The sequence below is a fragment of the Eumetopias jubatus genome, unplaced genomic scaffold, assembly GCF_037043125.1.
Source record: "Eumetopias jubatus isolate StellerSeaLion01/CBP00866 unplaced genomic scaffold, mEumJub1_p1.0 scaffold_6, whole genome shotgun sequence".
NCBI classification, from domain to species: domain Eukaryota; kingdom Metazoa; phylum Chordata; class Mammalia; order Carnivora; family Otariidae; genus Eumetopias; species Eumetopias jubatus.
This window is the reverse complement of record NW_028274812.1, coordinates 85726832-85741292: the sequence shown is the minus strand read 5'-3', so window position 1 is coordinate 85741292 and position 14461 is coordinate 85726832. Positions and strand designations below refer to the sequence as shown.

At 37.7% G+C, this 14461-nt stretch overlaps 1 protein-coding gene across 1 annotated transcript in view; it reads left to right on the top strand.

Moving 5' to 3' along the window:
- Positions 1-8811: 8811 nt before the first annotated feature.
- FAM135A (family with sequence similarity 135 member A) overlaps positions 8812-14461 on the top strand; it is a 123543-nt gene continuing 117893 nt past the window's right edge. The window contains exon 1 of the mRNA XM_088023929.1: positions 8812-8904. Within this exon, the coding sequence (XP_087880055.1) occupies positions 8813-8904 (92 nt within the window). The 5' untranslated portion in view covers position 8812. The remainder of the gene's footprint in view (positions 8905-14461) is intronic.

The following is a 14461-nucleotide window of genomic DNA, read 5'->3' as shown; positions in this document are numbered from 1 at the left end:
GATGAGAGTAGAGATCAATGAATTAGAAACCAGAAACACAGTAGATCAGATCAACAAACTAGAAGCTTGTTCTTTGAAAGAATTAATAAGATTGATAAACCACTGGCCAGACTTATCCAAAAGAAAAGAGAAAGGACCCAAATTAATAAAATTATGAAGGAAAGGGGAGAGATCATGACTAACACTAAGGAAATAGAAACAATTATTAGAAATTATATCAACAACTGTATGCCAATAAATTAAGTAACCTGGAAGAAATGAATGTCTTCCAGAAACCTATAAACTACCAAGACTGAAACAAGAAGAAATTGACAACCTGAATAGGCCAATAACCAGTAAGGGGATTGAAGCAGTGATCAAAAACCTCCCAAAAAACAAGAGTCCAGGGCCTGATGGATTCCCTGGGGAATTCTACCAAACATTCAAAGAAGAAATAATACCTATTCTCCTGAAGCTGTTCTAAAAAATAGAAACAGAAGGAAAGCTTCCAGACTCATTCTATGAGGCCAGCATTACCTTAATCCCCAAACCAGGCAAAGACCCCAACAAAAAGGAGAAGTTCAGACCGATATCCCTGATGAATGTATATTCCAAAATTCTCAACAAAATCCTACCTAATAGGATCCAACAATACACTAAAAGGATCATCCACCATGACCAAGTGGGATTTATCCCCGGGATGCAAGGGTGGTTCAACATTCACAAATCAATCAATGTGATAGAACACATTAATAAGAGGAGAGAGAAGAACCATAGGTCCTCTCAATTGATACAGAAAAAGCATTTGACAAAATACAGCATCCTTTCCTAATTAAAACTTTTCAGAGTACAGGGATAGAAGGAACATTCCTCAAGTTCATAAAATCCATCTATGAAACGCCCACAGTGAATATCCTCAGTGGGGAAAACCTGAGAGCCTTTCCCTTAAGATCAGGAACATGACAAGGGTGCCCACTCTCACCACTATTGTTCAACATAGTACTAGAAGTCCTAGCAACAGCAATCAGACAACAAAAAGAAATAAAAGGTATTCAGATTGGCAAAGAAGAAGTCAAACTCTCTCTTCGCAGATGACATGATACTTTACATGGAAAATCCAAAAGACTGCACCCCCAAATTACTAGAACTCATACAGCAATTCAGTAATGTGGCAGGATACAAAATCAATGCACAGAAATCAGTTGCTTTCTTATACACTAATAACTGTAGAAAGAGAAATTAGAGAATTGATTCCATTTACAATAGCACGAAAAACCATAAGACACCTCGGAATAAACCTAGCCAAAGAGGTAAAGGGTCTATACTCTAGGAACTACAGAATACTCTTGAACGAAATTGAAAAAGACACAAAAAGATGGAAAAATATTCCATGCTCATGGATTGGAAGAATAAACATTGTTAAAATGTCTATGTTACCCAGAGCAATCTATACCTTCAACACCATCCTGATCAAAATTCCAATGACATTTTTCAAGGCGCTGGAACAAACAATCCTAAAATTTGTATGGACTCAGAAAAGACCTTGGATCACCAAGGAAATTTTGAAAAGGAAAAACAAAGCTGGTTGCATCACGTTGCCTGATTTCAAGCTATATTACAAAGCTGTGATCATCAAGACAGCATGGTACTGGCACAAAAACAGACATATAGGCCAATGGAACAGAATAGAGAGCCCAGATTAGACCCTCAACTTTGTGGTCAAATAATTTTCGACAAAGCAGGAAAATATATGCAATGGAGAAAAGACAGTCTCTTCAATAAATGGTGCTGGGAAAATAGGACAGCTATATACAGAAGAATGAAACTCGACCATTCCCTAAACCCATACACAAAGATAAACTCAAAATGTATGAAAGACCTCAATCTGAGACAGGAATCCATCCAAATCCTAGAGGAGAACATGGGCAGTAACCACTTCGACATCAGCCACAGCAACTTCTTTCAAGATACATCTCCAAAGGCAAATGGAAAAAAAGGGGGGGGGGGGAAATGAACTATTGGGACTTCATCAAGATAAAAAGCTTCTGCACAGCAGTCAACAAAACCAAAAGACAACCGACAGAATGGGAGAAGATATTTGCAAATGACATATGAGATAAAGGGCTAGTATCCAAAATCTATAAAGAACTTACCAAACTCAACACCCGAAGAACAAATAATACAATCAAGAAATGCGCAGAAGACATGAACAGACATTTCTGCAAAGAAGACATCCAAATGGCCAACAGACACATGAAAAAGTGCTCAACATCACTCAGCATCAGGGAAATCCAAATCAAAACCTCAATGAGATGCCACCTTACACCAGTCAGAATGGCTAGAATTAACAAGTCAGGAAACGACAGATGTTGGCAGGGATGCGGAGAAAGGGGAACCCTCCTACACTGTTGGTGGGAATGCAAGCTGGTGCATATTTTACCTTAGAAAATAGTATGGAGGTTCCTCAAAAAGTTGAAAATAGAGCTACCCTACAACCCAGCAATTGCACCACTGGGTATTTACCCCGAAGATACAAATGTAGTGATCCAAAGGGGCATGTGCACCACAATGTTTATAGCAGCAATGTCCACAATAGCCAAACTATGGAAAGAGCCTAGATGTCCATCAACAGATAAATGGATAAAGAAGAGGTGGTATATATATTCAATGGAATATTATGCAGCCATCAAAAAATGAAATCTTGCCATTTGCAATGACGTGGCTAGAACTAGAGGGTATTATGCTAAATGAAATAAGTCAATCAGAGAAAGACAAGTATCATATGATTTTTCATATGAGGAATTTGAGAAACAAGACAGAGGATCATAGGGGAAGAGAGGGAAAAATTAAACAAGACAAAAACAGAGAGGGAAACAAACCATAAGAGGCTCTTAATCTCAGGAAACAAACTGAGGGTTGCTGGAGTGGAGGGGGTTGGGAGGGTTGGAGTGGCTGGGTGATGGACATTGGGGAGGATATGTGCTATGGTGAGTGCTGTGAATTGTGTAAGACTGATGAATCACAGACCTGTATCTCTGAAACAAATAATATACATTATATGTTAATAAAAAAAATTTTTAAAAATGTTTCTGCAAAAAGAAATCACCCAGAAGGTAACTATTTACTCAGCTCTCAGATCACTTTAGGCTGCATTTGTTTATAAAGAAACTGGGCCGGGGCGGGGGGGGAGTGGTTTAAGTATCTTTTAAAGACATAATGGAAATAATGAGATTCGAATTTCCTAATACAAATCTTTCCTTTTTCTGTACCCAAGATAAATTTGGCAAACTGCTACATGTTTCAAATAAATTGAAGGATAAATAAATTTGGTAGTTGACCATGACAGAAATAAAGCATGCATAATGATAACTTTAATATAGAAAAAGTGATTTTAGTTTTTTCCCTTTTCTGCTGCATTCCCACCAATATTTCTAATGTAAAATCTAAGAAGTGAAAGGAAGAGTTTTTGCTGAAGAGATTTAAAAATATGTGAAGTTAATTTTGCATTCACTATAGATGTCTGCAAATTGACATGGGGATTGGAGTTGTATGTCTTGTTTGTTGAGAGGGACTTGAGCATGATTGTGGATGCTTCTTGTTATAAGGTCAATTGATCTGTTAATCTATAATTACTTCTCATTACCCCTGCCAGTGACAGGAACAATCTGAAATGCATACTTTTTTTTTTGGGTAAAATATCTTTTTAATAATCAGTGTCACATCTTCATGAAGCTTTTAATTATTATACCCATCTTACAAATCAGGAAGCTAGAGAAGAAAGTTATACAAAAGTATAAGGTAATAGATATTAGAAAGATTTTGAATTTTTGACTATGTGCTCAATTCATGAAGTTACTAGTATGGCTGTGAAGTTCTCAACTTAGGTAAATCTGGGGAGAGGAGAGTAATTAGAAACTAGAAGGTTGGGAGAGCAATGGAGCTCTGTGTGATTGGGGAAAGGGGAACAGGATACGTCTAGTTTGAGATATGTTGTGTAAGAGGAGTCCGTAGTACGTGATAAGGTCTGATATGTGATGAGGTCTGATATGAAGCAGAAGCTATCTTAGTGGAGTTGGCTTAAAGATCAGTATTCAAGATAAGAATGCCTGAGTCATCAGAAAAATGAGATTTTTGCCCTAATATGTTTGCTATCACAGATAAAATGGTATAAATATTATTTTAAAAAACGTTAAGCTTCGAGCATATAAGGAAGAGAATAATGCAGAAATCATTTCATTACTATTACTTGGTACTAGATAATTATACTTTATAGGAATGATTCAGCGGGATGGTGGTGGGAGGAATGTCTGCTGTCTGACAGATTCTCTCTGAATGATCCAAGTAGACATTCTGTCTGGGAAATCCAGGTGATCTGAGTTGCAACTCAAAAGTCACTGCCTGACTGCTCCTTTCACATTGTATAAAGAAACTTTTTGCAGTTTAATCAGTTATGTACCTATCAGGGTTCTTTTTTTCTGTAATATCATTATTAAAGACTATGGTATAAGCATTTTAAAAACTATTTCACACAGACTGAAAATTTTTTATCTTGAATACATTCACCAGGTTCAAATTCAGAAGAATATGCAATAAAAAGTCTCCTTTCCTCCCTTCACCAAGCACTCCAGACTCCAAGTTTCCCTCTCAGAAGCAACCAACTTATAAATTTTCTAAAACTTGTAAGTTTTTTAAAAAGAAGAAAAAAACCTTTTTTTTTTTTTTATCGTTTGCTACTACATTACAGGAAGAAAAAATTGGTAACTGAGTTTTATATGATGGTTCCTCCAGAAAGACCACGGCTATTAAGTCATGAAATAATGTTACAACATTAAGTTATGAAGTAATACATTTGCCTTTCTGGTTTATAGCTGTTAATAACCCACTAAGGAAGTTCTGTAATGAAACTTTGTTTTGCCCCATCTCATATTTGTTGTTAAAATTATATAACTTTTAATAAACTTACCCTTGAGTACTACGGGCACTCACTCAAGTTACAAATGATAAATCTATACATAGAGACAAGAGTGACTGCCCCAGAAGGGGAGTTATTATTTTATTAATATTATAATACCCTAGTTAGAGAATACTCCAATTCTTATCAAACATAAAAAATAAAAAAACATTTTTAAAGGAATTCAGAATTCCTTGTATAAAATGCCCAAAAGAATATTTCTAGAAAAGAGTGGAATAATTTTGACTATATCTTTTTTTAATTTAAAATTTTGAAGTTGATAGTGACCTACTGAAAACAATATTTTAAAGATAATAAATCCCATTAAGTAAAATTTTAAGCAAATTCATTATTTGCTTAATGAATTAATATCTAGCAACAGACAAATATAGACATATTTCCATGAGGCTATTTCCAAATTTACAATATTTCTTTCTTTTCATCTCAGTCTTTAGCTGAGCGAATATTGTGCAACTTTGTAGGGGAGAGATAACCTGATCTTCAGTTTAAGAGAATACTCCAGTTAGAAGAGTTTAATAAAGATTCAAAAACATTCTATGCCAAAGTTAAATTATGTAAACTCACTATAGGATAGAAAGTATTCCAAACCTTGCATCCTTTGAGTATACATGACTTGGATAGAAAATAACACATATAACATAAGACTTAGTTTAATGTACATTAGATGGGACACAAATCTGATTCAAAACCTGGGAAGACAAATGGGAAGTAAATTTAGAATCATAAGGTTTCTAAAGGACCTCCAAACACTATAATCTTATTTTTTTAATAAAGATTTTTATTTATTCATTTGACAGAGAGACATAGCGAGAGCAGAAACACAAGCAAGGGGAGTGGGAGAGGAAGCAGGTTCCCTGCAGAGCAGGGAGCCCGATGCAGGGCTCGATCCCAGGACCCCGGGATCATGACCTGAGCAGAAGACAGACCCTAAACGACTGAGCCACCCAGGCGCCCCAATCTGAATCTCTTTTTTATCTAGAGAAAACCAGGACCTAGAGAAGTTAAGAGACTCTCAAGATTACACAGTATACTGCAGAATCTAGAACTTGAACCCAGATAATTTGACAACTAGATCAATGCATTCTCTAATAGCCTGAATGTCAGGAGATATAATTTTTCTAATTTTCTTTAAGAGAGTATTTTATATTCTACTGATGAATAATTTCCAGGAAGTCTTGTCTAAATCTCCAGGTTAAATGCTCCTTTTCTGGGCTCTCAAACAACAGGTGCCTACCCCAATTTTAACTCTTTAGTACAATTTATTGGCATTTGAGTTGCCTGTTTCCCCCTACCAATTTGTAAATTCCCTGAGCATTGGGGATGACTCTTAATCTTCATTGTACCCTAGTCACTAGTACAGTGTTTGACACACTCTGAATAGGTAATCAAAAATACTAGTTGAATTGATCCTTCCTTGAAATCCTTCAAAGGCTCACCATGGTCTGACCTTTGCCTACTTCTCTAACCTCACATCCTCAAATCGTGGCATCAAATTGCTCTCTGTTTTAGTTCTGTGCAAAGATAGTTTCTTATTGCTTAGTTTTGTTCAAGCAACCTCTTTCCCTCTTTATGTACCCCCCTCCACATACACACACACACCCCTACCACTTTATTAACTCTCTGGAATCATTTTCTCTTGGAAGTCTTTCCTGACTCATGACCTCTCCCAGCCTAAGTTAAATTAATGCTCCTCCTCTGAGCTCCAGTAGTTCCCTGTGCACCTATCTGCACTACACACATTACATCATAAAGGAATTATGCAAACACTCCACCCAAGTTGTTTTATTCATTTTGGTATCCTCCAAAATTAGTACACTGTCCGGCAGGTAGATGATTTAAAAATGTGATTTGAATAAAAAGAACACATAACAGAGAAGAAATCTTGGCACAGGGTGTATTTTAGGAAGGGCATAGATGTGGAAATGCAAATAATGGGATATTTCATATATTTTTTTAAGAGACAGAAAAGATTTTTAAAAAGCCTTTTGGTTTTGAGGCTATGAATTCAAATCATAAAACAAAGAATAAAGGTCCTTATGAGAAAGATATTAAAATGGTATTTGGCTATTTTAAAAAAGACAAAGATTAGGAACCAGGAAAGCAGATCATTCATGCAAATGCTAACACACTGGTTATCATAGGATGACACGACATTCACAATCATGTTAAAGATACATAGTAAGATGAAGAAAAACCAGAGGTTATATTATATTCAAAACTTGTCCCTCAAATGACCTAGGCTGCAAGCCATCATCATTACAGATGGTCCCTTACTTAGGATGGTTTGACTTAAGACTTCGGTCTTTACCATGGTGACAAAGTGATAAGCATTTAATAGAAACGAAACTTCAAATTTTGAATTTTGGTCTTTTTTCAGGTTAGCAAAACGCAGTATGATATTGTCGTATTGGGCAGAGGGATTGAATCACAACTCCCACTCAACCATGCAATCCTAAAAGTAAACAACCAATATACTTACAACCATTCTTTTTCAGTTTCAGGACAGTATTCAAGAAATTACATGAGATAACTCTGTATTATAAAATAGCCTTTGTGTTAGATGATTTTGTCCAACTGCAGGCTAATGTAAGTATTCTGAGCACGTTTAAGGGAGCCTAGGCTAGGCTATGCTCTGTAGATTAGATGTATTTCCTGCATTTTCGACTACAGTATTTTCAATTTATGATGGGTTTATAAAGTCATAACTGTCATAAGTCACGGAAGAGCTACATTCCCAAATAAGTATACAAACCCTTTTCTTTTGAATTCATTCTTATTCTGGTAAAATATACTTATAAAATGTACCATTTTAAACATTTTTTTAAGTACAGTTCAGGGCCATTAAGTACACTAATAGTTGTACAACCATCGACACTATCCATTCTTCTACTTCACTTTTAACACACACTACAGCCACAATTTCCTTTTTTCCATTAACTTTGCCTTAGTAACACTGAACTTCATGCACTACAAAAGGTTCTGCTGGATTAGACTCAGAAGCTGGGATGAAGTAAATCACTAAAGGATTATCCCTCACGGGCTATCCAAATCATAGGCTTCTTTTAATGGAATTTCAAAGCTAAAGATCGCTTCATCGCCTCCCTCCAGGCTTTGTGGGCATCAGTAAGCTAGCAGTAACCATAGCAGCATCCACATCTCTCCAAAAATGAAAGGAGTCCCTAAAAGCAGCAGTCTCGAGCCAGCGCGGAACTCCCGCAGCTTCCTTTCCTACTGCGAAAGGTGAGTAGCGCAGGGACTGGGATCCTTTATCCGGGACCGCAGCCAAGAGGTCAAGAAGACAGAAGACTAAAGAACAATGTGAGAAACAGAGCTGAAGTCTTAGCACTCCCTCCTTTTGCCCGCCTCCGGTACCCTCCTCTTCAGCATAAAATGCATGGAGCCTCTTGTTTTTTTAAATTCCTAGCCCGACCCTTCTAAGGGGGCTCGCGCGTTTTATTGACGCAAAACTCCCGTTCTCGCGAGAACTTGGGAGTAAGAGGCGAAAAGAGTGGACAAATCTCTTGAAATCTCAGTTGGCGTTGGACTTAGAGCGGTGGTTGAGAGGCTTGGAACGAGGGGGAGGGGCGGGGCGCCGTGCCTGGAAGGGGCGGGGCCTAACCTTAGAGAGGGGAGGGAACAGGGAGGAGTGGGGAGGGGAGAGAAGGCCGGGGGCGGGGCCGCGGGGCCTGAGACCTGTTGATCGCAGGTAGCTCCGGCTGGCCGGGGTTCCCTCGGGACTGGGGTGACTGCGCATGCTCGCTGGCCGTTTCGGGCCAGTAGCCGAGTGGCGGTGACGAACCGGCTTCTCTGCTGCGGTGGTTGCGGTTGCTGCGATGGCGATGTGAGGGGGCCCGGGGCGGGATGGTGCTGACCCGGGCAGGGCCGTCTTTTTCCAGCGGGACAACGAGCTCCTCCGTCCGACAGGCGGTGGAGGAGGCCGAGCCGGGCGAAAGGTAAGCCCCTAACTGTGCTCTCCGTCTAGCTCGGCTCCCTACACCCAAGACCCCTCCCTGTTTCCCACGGGCCCGGCAGGAAGCGGCCTCCTTCTCCTTGTCCCCGCTCGCCCGCTCCGGCCCTTCACCCAGCTGCTCCCGGTCGGAACCCGGCCCCGGGCCCGCTGAAGGTCGGTGGGGACGGCTGTGCAGAGTGCCCTCCGAGTGGCGAGGAGCCACGGCGTCCCGCTCGCCGGGTGCTCCCTGCTGCCCCTGCCCCTGCGGCGTGTCCCTCGGCCGGCTCTTCCTGAACCTCACTCCTGTACCCAGACGTCCCCTGCCCTTCGCGGTCAGCTCCGTCCTCGCCGCTCTGTCCTCCCTTTACCCCCCTTTCGTGGTTGTGCTCTTTCATCCCCTCCTCCCATGTGCCCTTTCGCTTCGCTGGTCTCCCTGTTGAGGCAGTGTATCCTTTTGCTCCCCTTAATTTCTTCCATCTCACTGTGCATCCCTAGTTTGGCTCCTCTTCCCGACTCTCCTTACCCTCACCGACCAAGTTTGCCTCTATTAATTTCTTCCGTGGCTCTCTTCTTTCCTCATTTCAACACTTCGTCTTCGTTCTCTTTTGTGAGTTTCTGATGTGTTTGCTTTAACATCGGTTTGCGCTGGAGTTCATTCTATGCCCCACTTTACCTTCGCAGGCCCTCACTCCCTTAATCTTTAGCTGTCTTTTGGTACCCTGTTTCACCGCTTTCCGTTTAATGGCTCCTGCGCCCCCCACCCCGGCCTTTTCCATTATGATCCTATTTACAGTATCTAATCTCGGGTGCTTTTTTCCCCCCTCTAAAACTGTTTTTTGTTTGTTTGTTTTTGAGGGTTTTTGTTTTTTTGTTTTTTTGCTTTTGCATAGATCGAGACTCTTTAATCTGTTTAACTTTGCATTAAATCTTTGAAGAGTTCAGTCTCCTGCTTTCTATGTAAGCTAGGTATCCACTCAGTATTCTTAGTTCATCTTCCAATTTAATCAAATCTCTTCATCTTTTTTCTTCCTTGACTGGGAATATTATCAAGAGTGAGGGTGCCTGGGTGGCTCAGTTGGTTAAGCGACTGCCTTCGGCTCAGGTCATGATCCTGGAGGCCCGGGATCGAGTCCCACGTCGGGCTCCCTGCTCAGCGGGAAGTCTGCTTCTCCCTCTGACCATCTTCCCTCTCGTGCTCTCTATCTCTCATTCTCTCTCTCTCAAACAAATAAATAAAATCTTTTTTTAAAAAGTGACAGTAGTACTAAACCTCTTACATTTACTGAGTGAACCTTTAATTTTTAAGAATTATATTTACCTTAAGTGTCAGAAGAAGCAATTTGAGTATAGACTTGATGAAAATATAAAGGGTTAAGATTTGTTAAAGGCTGATCTACAAACATAAGGTTAAAATTTGGAAATTTTATTGCCCTTCAGTAAATACTGTTGTCCAAGAGCTAATCTTAAATGAAATTTAATAAATTTTATTTTATGAAATTCATTATTTGATGTTTTATTTACTATTGCAAATGTTTGCATCATTTTCCTGAGGGTCTCTGTTCTCTTTAATAAATGCATATAATTTCTACTAATTTAAGAATAGATTTAGTGTGCCTACTGAATGAAAAATTTGTGAGAAGTATTAAATTTTTGAATTGGGGAAAAGAACTTTCTAACCAGTGTTGGGCCCCCCCTTTTCATTTACATAAAACCTCTCTATATAATGGTACAGTATTTTATTTTGAAGGCATCTGCTGAAGCAGATACTTTCAGTGAAGTTTGCCTTTATTCTAGGGTTGAAGATCAACTGGATTATGTATTTCGTTCTGGAATCTCAAAGCAGTCCACAAACAGTAAATTCTTCCTTACATTGTCTATGTCAGGTAGGAATTAATTTTTTGTTTCTGTTGTACAGAAGGGAAATATCAAGGCAAAAAAGTGTAGTTTCTTATTCAAATTGATGTTAGAGATAAAAGTGGAGGGAAATACAGTTTAAGATCCAGTGTCTTTAAGCCACACCTCTTTTGGAAGAACCAGCAATTGTATATGGTAGGAGGTGATGAACTCCTCAACTTTTAAGATTTTTTAAAAATGATTTTTCCAATGCAAATAGAGATAACTGCTGCTTCTGAAGGAAGCTTTCCCACCTTTCAAAGGCAAGTCTTTATTTTTAGGTAAGAATTCATTAAAAAAAGTAAAAAATTCTTGTTAGTTTTTTTTTTAATTTTTTTAGTGTGTTGATTCTGTGCTCTGAGAAATTAAGAATTTGTGGTGGACAGCAGGCACAGAACTTGTCAGAAGATCTAACTCTTATGATGACTCATGACATTAATTTGTAGAAGCCACTTAACCTCTATAGCTAATTGTCTCTACCTGTAATAAGTGGGTGAAAAAGGTGGCCACCCAGTGATCTTTCAGTAGCAAAATAAGCCTTATTTGAACATGCATAGGGCCACCACAGACAAAAATTGCTATGTAAATACTTTATTTCTATCTGTTTTAGACTGTGTAAGTGTATCATGGGTTAAATTCCAGATCAAACTGGAGTTTAGATTTTTTAATTTTAGACTTCTGTGAAAAATCTGGTAAAATGCTGGTGAACTCTGTTCTAGCTTATATTAATGTTCATATACAATGAAGCAGATGCTGTAGCATTCAGTATATAGAATTAAAATGCCCTTTGCCAGGATTTGACACTGAAGAGAGATGTAAGAGATATTCATACATCTTTGGTTACCTTCATAATTTTCTGTTGTCTTATATTTTAGCTTTGTTTATTGTAAGTATAGACCCTTGACAGTGGGCATTGTTTAGGGATTAGGAGGGCAAGGATTTCCTTTGCTTTGATTCTATGTTTTGAGGGAAAACTGCTTAAAAGTGAGTTTTGTGTTGTGTACATGTGTGTATTTAAGTGAAGGGATGGAGATGGGAGCATATAGGTTTGAAATGAGTAATGTGGTTTTTGTTTTTCTTTTCCTCAAGTTATTTGTCAGGAAGGAAGTTTAGAAATGAATAAAAATAAGAAGCAGAATGGTGATACCAAAAAAAAAAAAAAAACCTTAATGAACCCAGTGATTTTTTAGAAAAGTTATAAAGCACAAGTTATTAGGCAGGTCTAGATTTTTCAGAAGGAATAGAGTAAAACAACTGCACAGTGGGTTTCACCATTTTAACAAGTACATACTTAGTTATCAATAATGTGCTAAATTTAATAAAAATTAGCCTCTTTTTTCTTAACGGGAATATAGAGGTGTCAGGCATATTAGACCACATTATACCAGCTCTCTCCTTCTTATTTTGATGAAACAATCTTTATGAACCATCTTTCAACCAAAACAACATTCTGAGAAAATTATAGTGTATTACTTTCATGGGATTAGGTCTCTTTAGACTGTCCATAATATAGCAAGTATTTCTAAATTATATTGTCAATATGGAAGTCTAATTGATAGTATTATGGAACATTTCTGTTAAGTTTTATGAAATGTTCTTTTGCTACAGTTCTTAATATAATCAGACCTAGAAGTATTCCTTCATTGAAATCCCCTTGAAGTTGTCTTCTAGGATGCAGCTGCTTCATTCATGATTGTTTTTAGATCAGTGGTATCTCTGACATCTGCTCTTTGATGTCTCAAGTTGCCAGTAAGTCATGGTCTTCAGTTGGAAATACTGCTAACTGTAAATGTCTAAACAGCAAGCTCAGGCCTTATTGACAGTCTAAGTTTCAGACTTTGGAAGCCTATATTCCCTTTGCTATCACTTTTGCTTTTTGGAATTAAGGACCCCAGGTTTTAAAACCACCCTCATTCTTCCTCAGGCTTACTGAAAATTAGTTCTTTTCCTCAGGTAAGATAAGATTAGAATATAGGCAGTCTTGTTTTGCAAAATTAATAACTTTCATATCAAAGTATAGTAATTATATAATAAAGTACTTGCCAAGGGCCACATTTTTATAGAAGAGTTCTGAAATAGACCTATAGGCAGGGGAAACCAAAGAAATGTCTTTAAAGGAGTAAAATCAGTAGAAAAAATTTTTGAATAGAAAGTTGAAATATTTATAGTCTCCTTTTTTTCCTAGTTCTTCTCAACACCTAAGATCTAAGATGATCTTAATTGGAAGCCAACTCTTTCCCCTTTAAGGTCTGATGGCCTATAAATGACAATATTTTTAAACCACACAATTGAAACTGATAATAAAAACCTATTTAGTTGAGTTACATTATTTTGAATAGACATTTCTCTAAATGAAATCATATTTAAAAATGGAGGTAAAATATTGAGATGTAAGGAATTGTTGAATCACTATATTGTACACCTAAAACTAATATGACAACTTATGTTAAGTATACTGGAATTAAAATAAAAACCTAATACATTGAAAAAAATGAGGTAAAATAAAATCATAATATCAGCTATTTATTGAGCACGATGCACCAAGTGCCATGCTTAGTGCTTTGTATATATTCGTATATATTATCTTTATAAGCCTTACCTTTTGACCTAGGAGTTACAAATATTATTTCCATCTGAGAAAAGTAAGATTTTGTGAGCCTGGATTAGATTCTGGATCTTTCTGACATCAAAATTACTAGTAGACTGAAGAAAGCAAGAAAGCATAGACTTTTAAGAAAGCATTGTTTCTTTCTTAGAATATTTTTCAGAGGGAGGATTGAAGTTCTTTTTGTTCTGGTTCTGAGCTTTGTCTGTTGAGGTAACCAATAAGATGAAATATTTTAGGGGATACTTGGCAGATCCCTGAACTAGGTAGTAGATAATGACTGTGGTTCTTTCTGAATTTCTTTTCATATTAAAAGAAGTAACTAATTTTTGGTCATTTGGGCTATTCTTGTTTTGTTTTTAAATATTTATTTATTTATTTTAAAGAGAGCGTGCAGCAGGGGGGTAGAGGGAGAGAGAGTCTTGAGCAGACTCCTCACTCAGCACAAAGCCCGATGTGGGGCTCAGTCTCACAACCCTTAGACCATGACCTGAGCTGAAACCAAGGGTTGGTCAGTTAACTGACTGTGCCATTCAGGAGCCCCTATTCTTGGTTTTTTAAAGTATATAATAACATTATATATTCAGAGGCATTCTGTGTTATATTACTGGCAGATTTGATTTATGGCATGGATGTGTCCCTGAAAAGTTTATATGAGCTGGTTTTAATAAATTTTATTTTCCCATTGTTAATATAATGTGAGAGGTAGCATTCATTAAGTGTTCCACAATGAGCAATAAATGTTCTTTCTCTGTCGCGTTACTTCGTTCTCATGTAATAAGTCAACCATGGGAATACTCTCAGAAGTTACCGACGTTCTTTTTATGTTTAAAAAAATGTTTTTCTGTGGATTTTCTATCATATTAACACAGTTATCCAAAGTGAACAATGTTTTGTTTTGAGAATGCTTACTTCTTAATCTAAATGCCAGTTCTAAGATTAGTAATAATATATTTCTTTTTTATAAGACAACTGTTCAAAACCAAATTTTAAAGAAATTAGAAGAGAACAATGCCTTTAAAACTTCAGATTTTGTGTTTGTGGGGGTGGAATGTGAGAAATT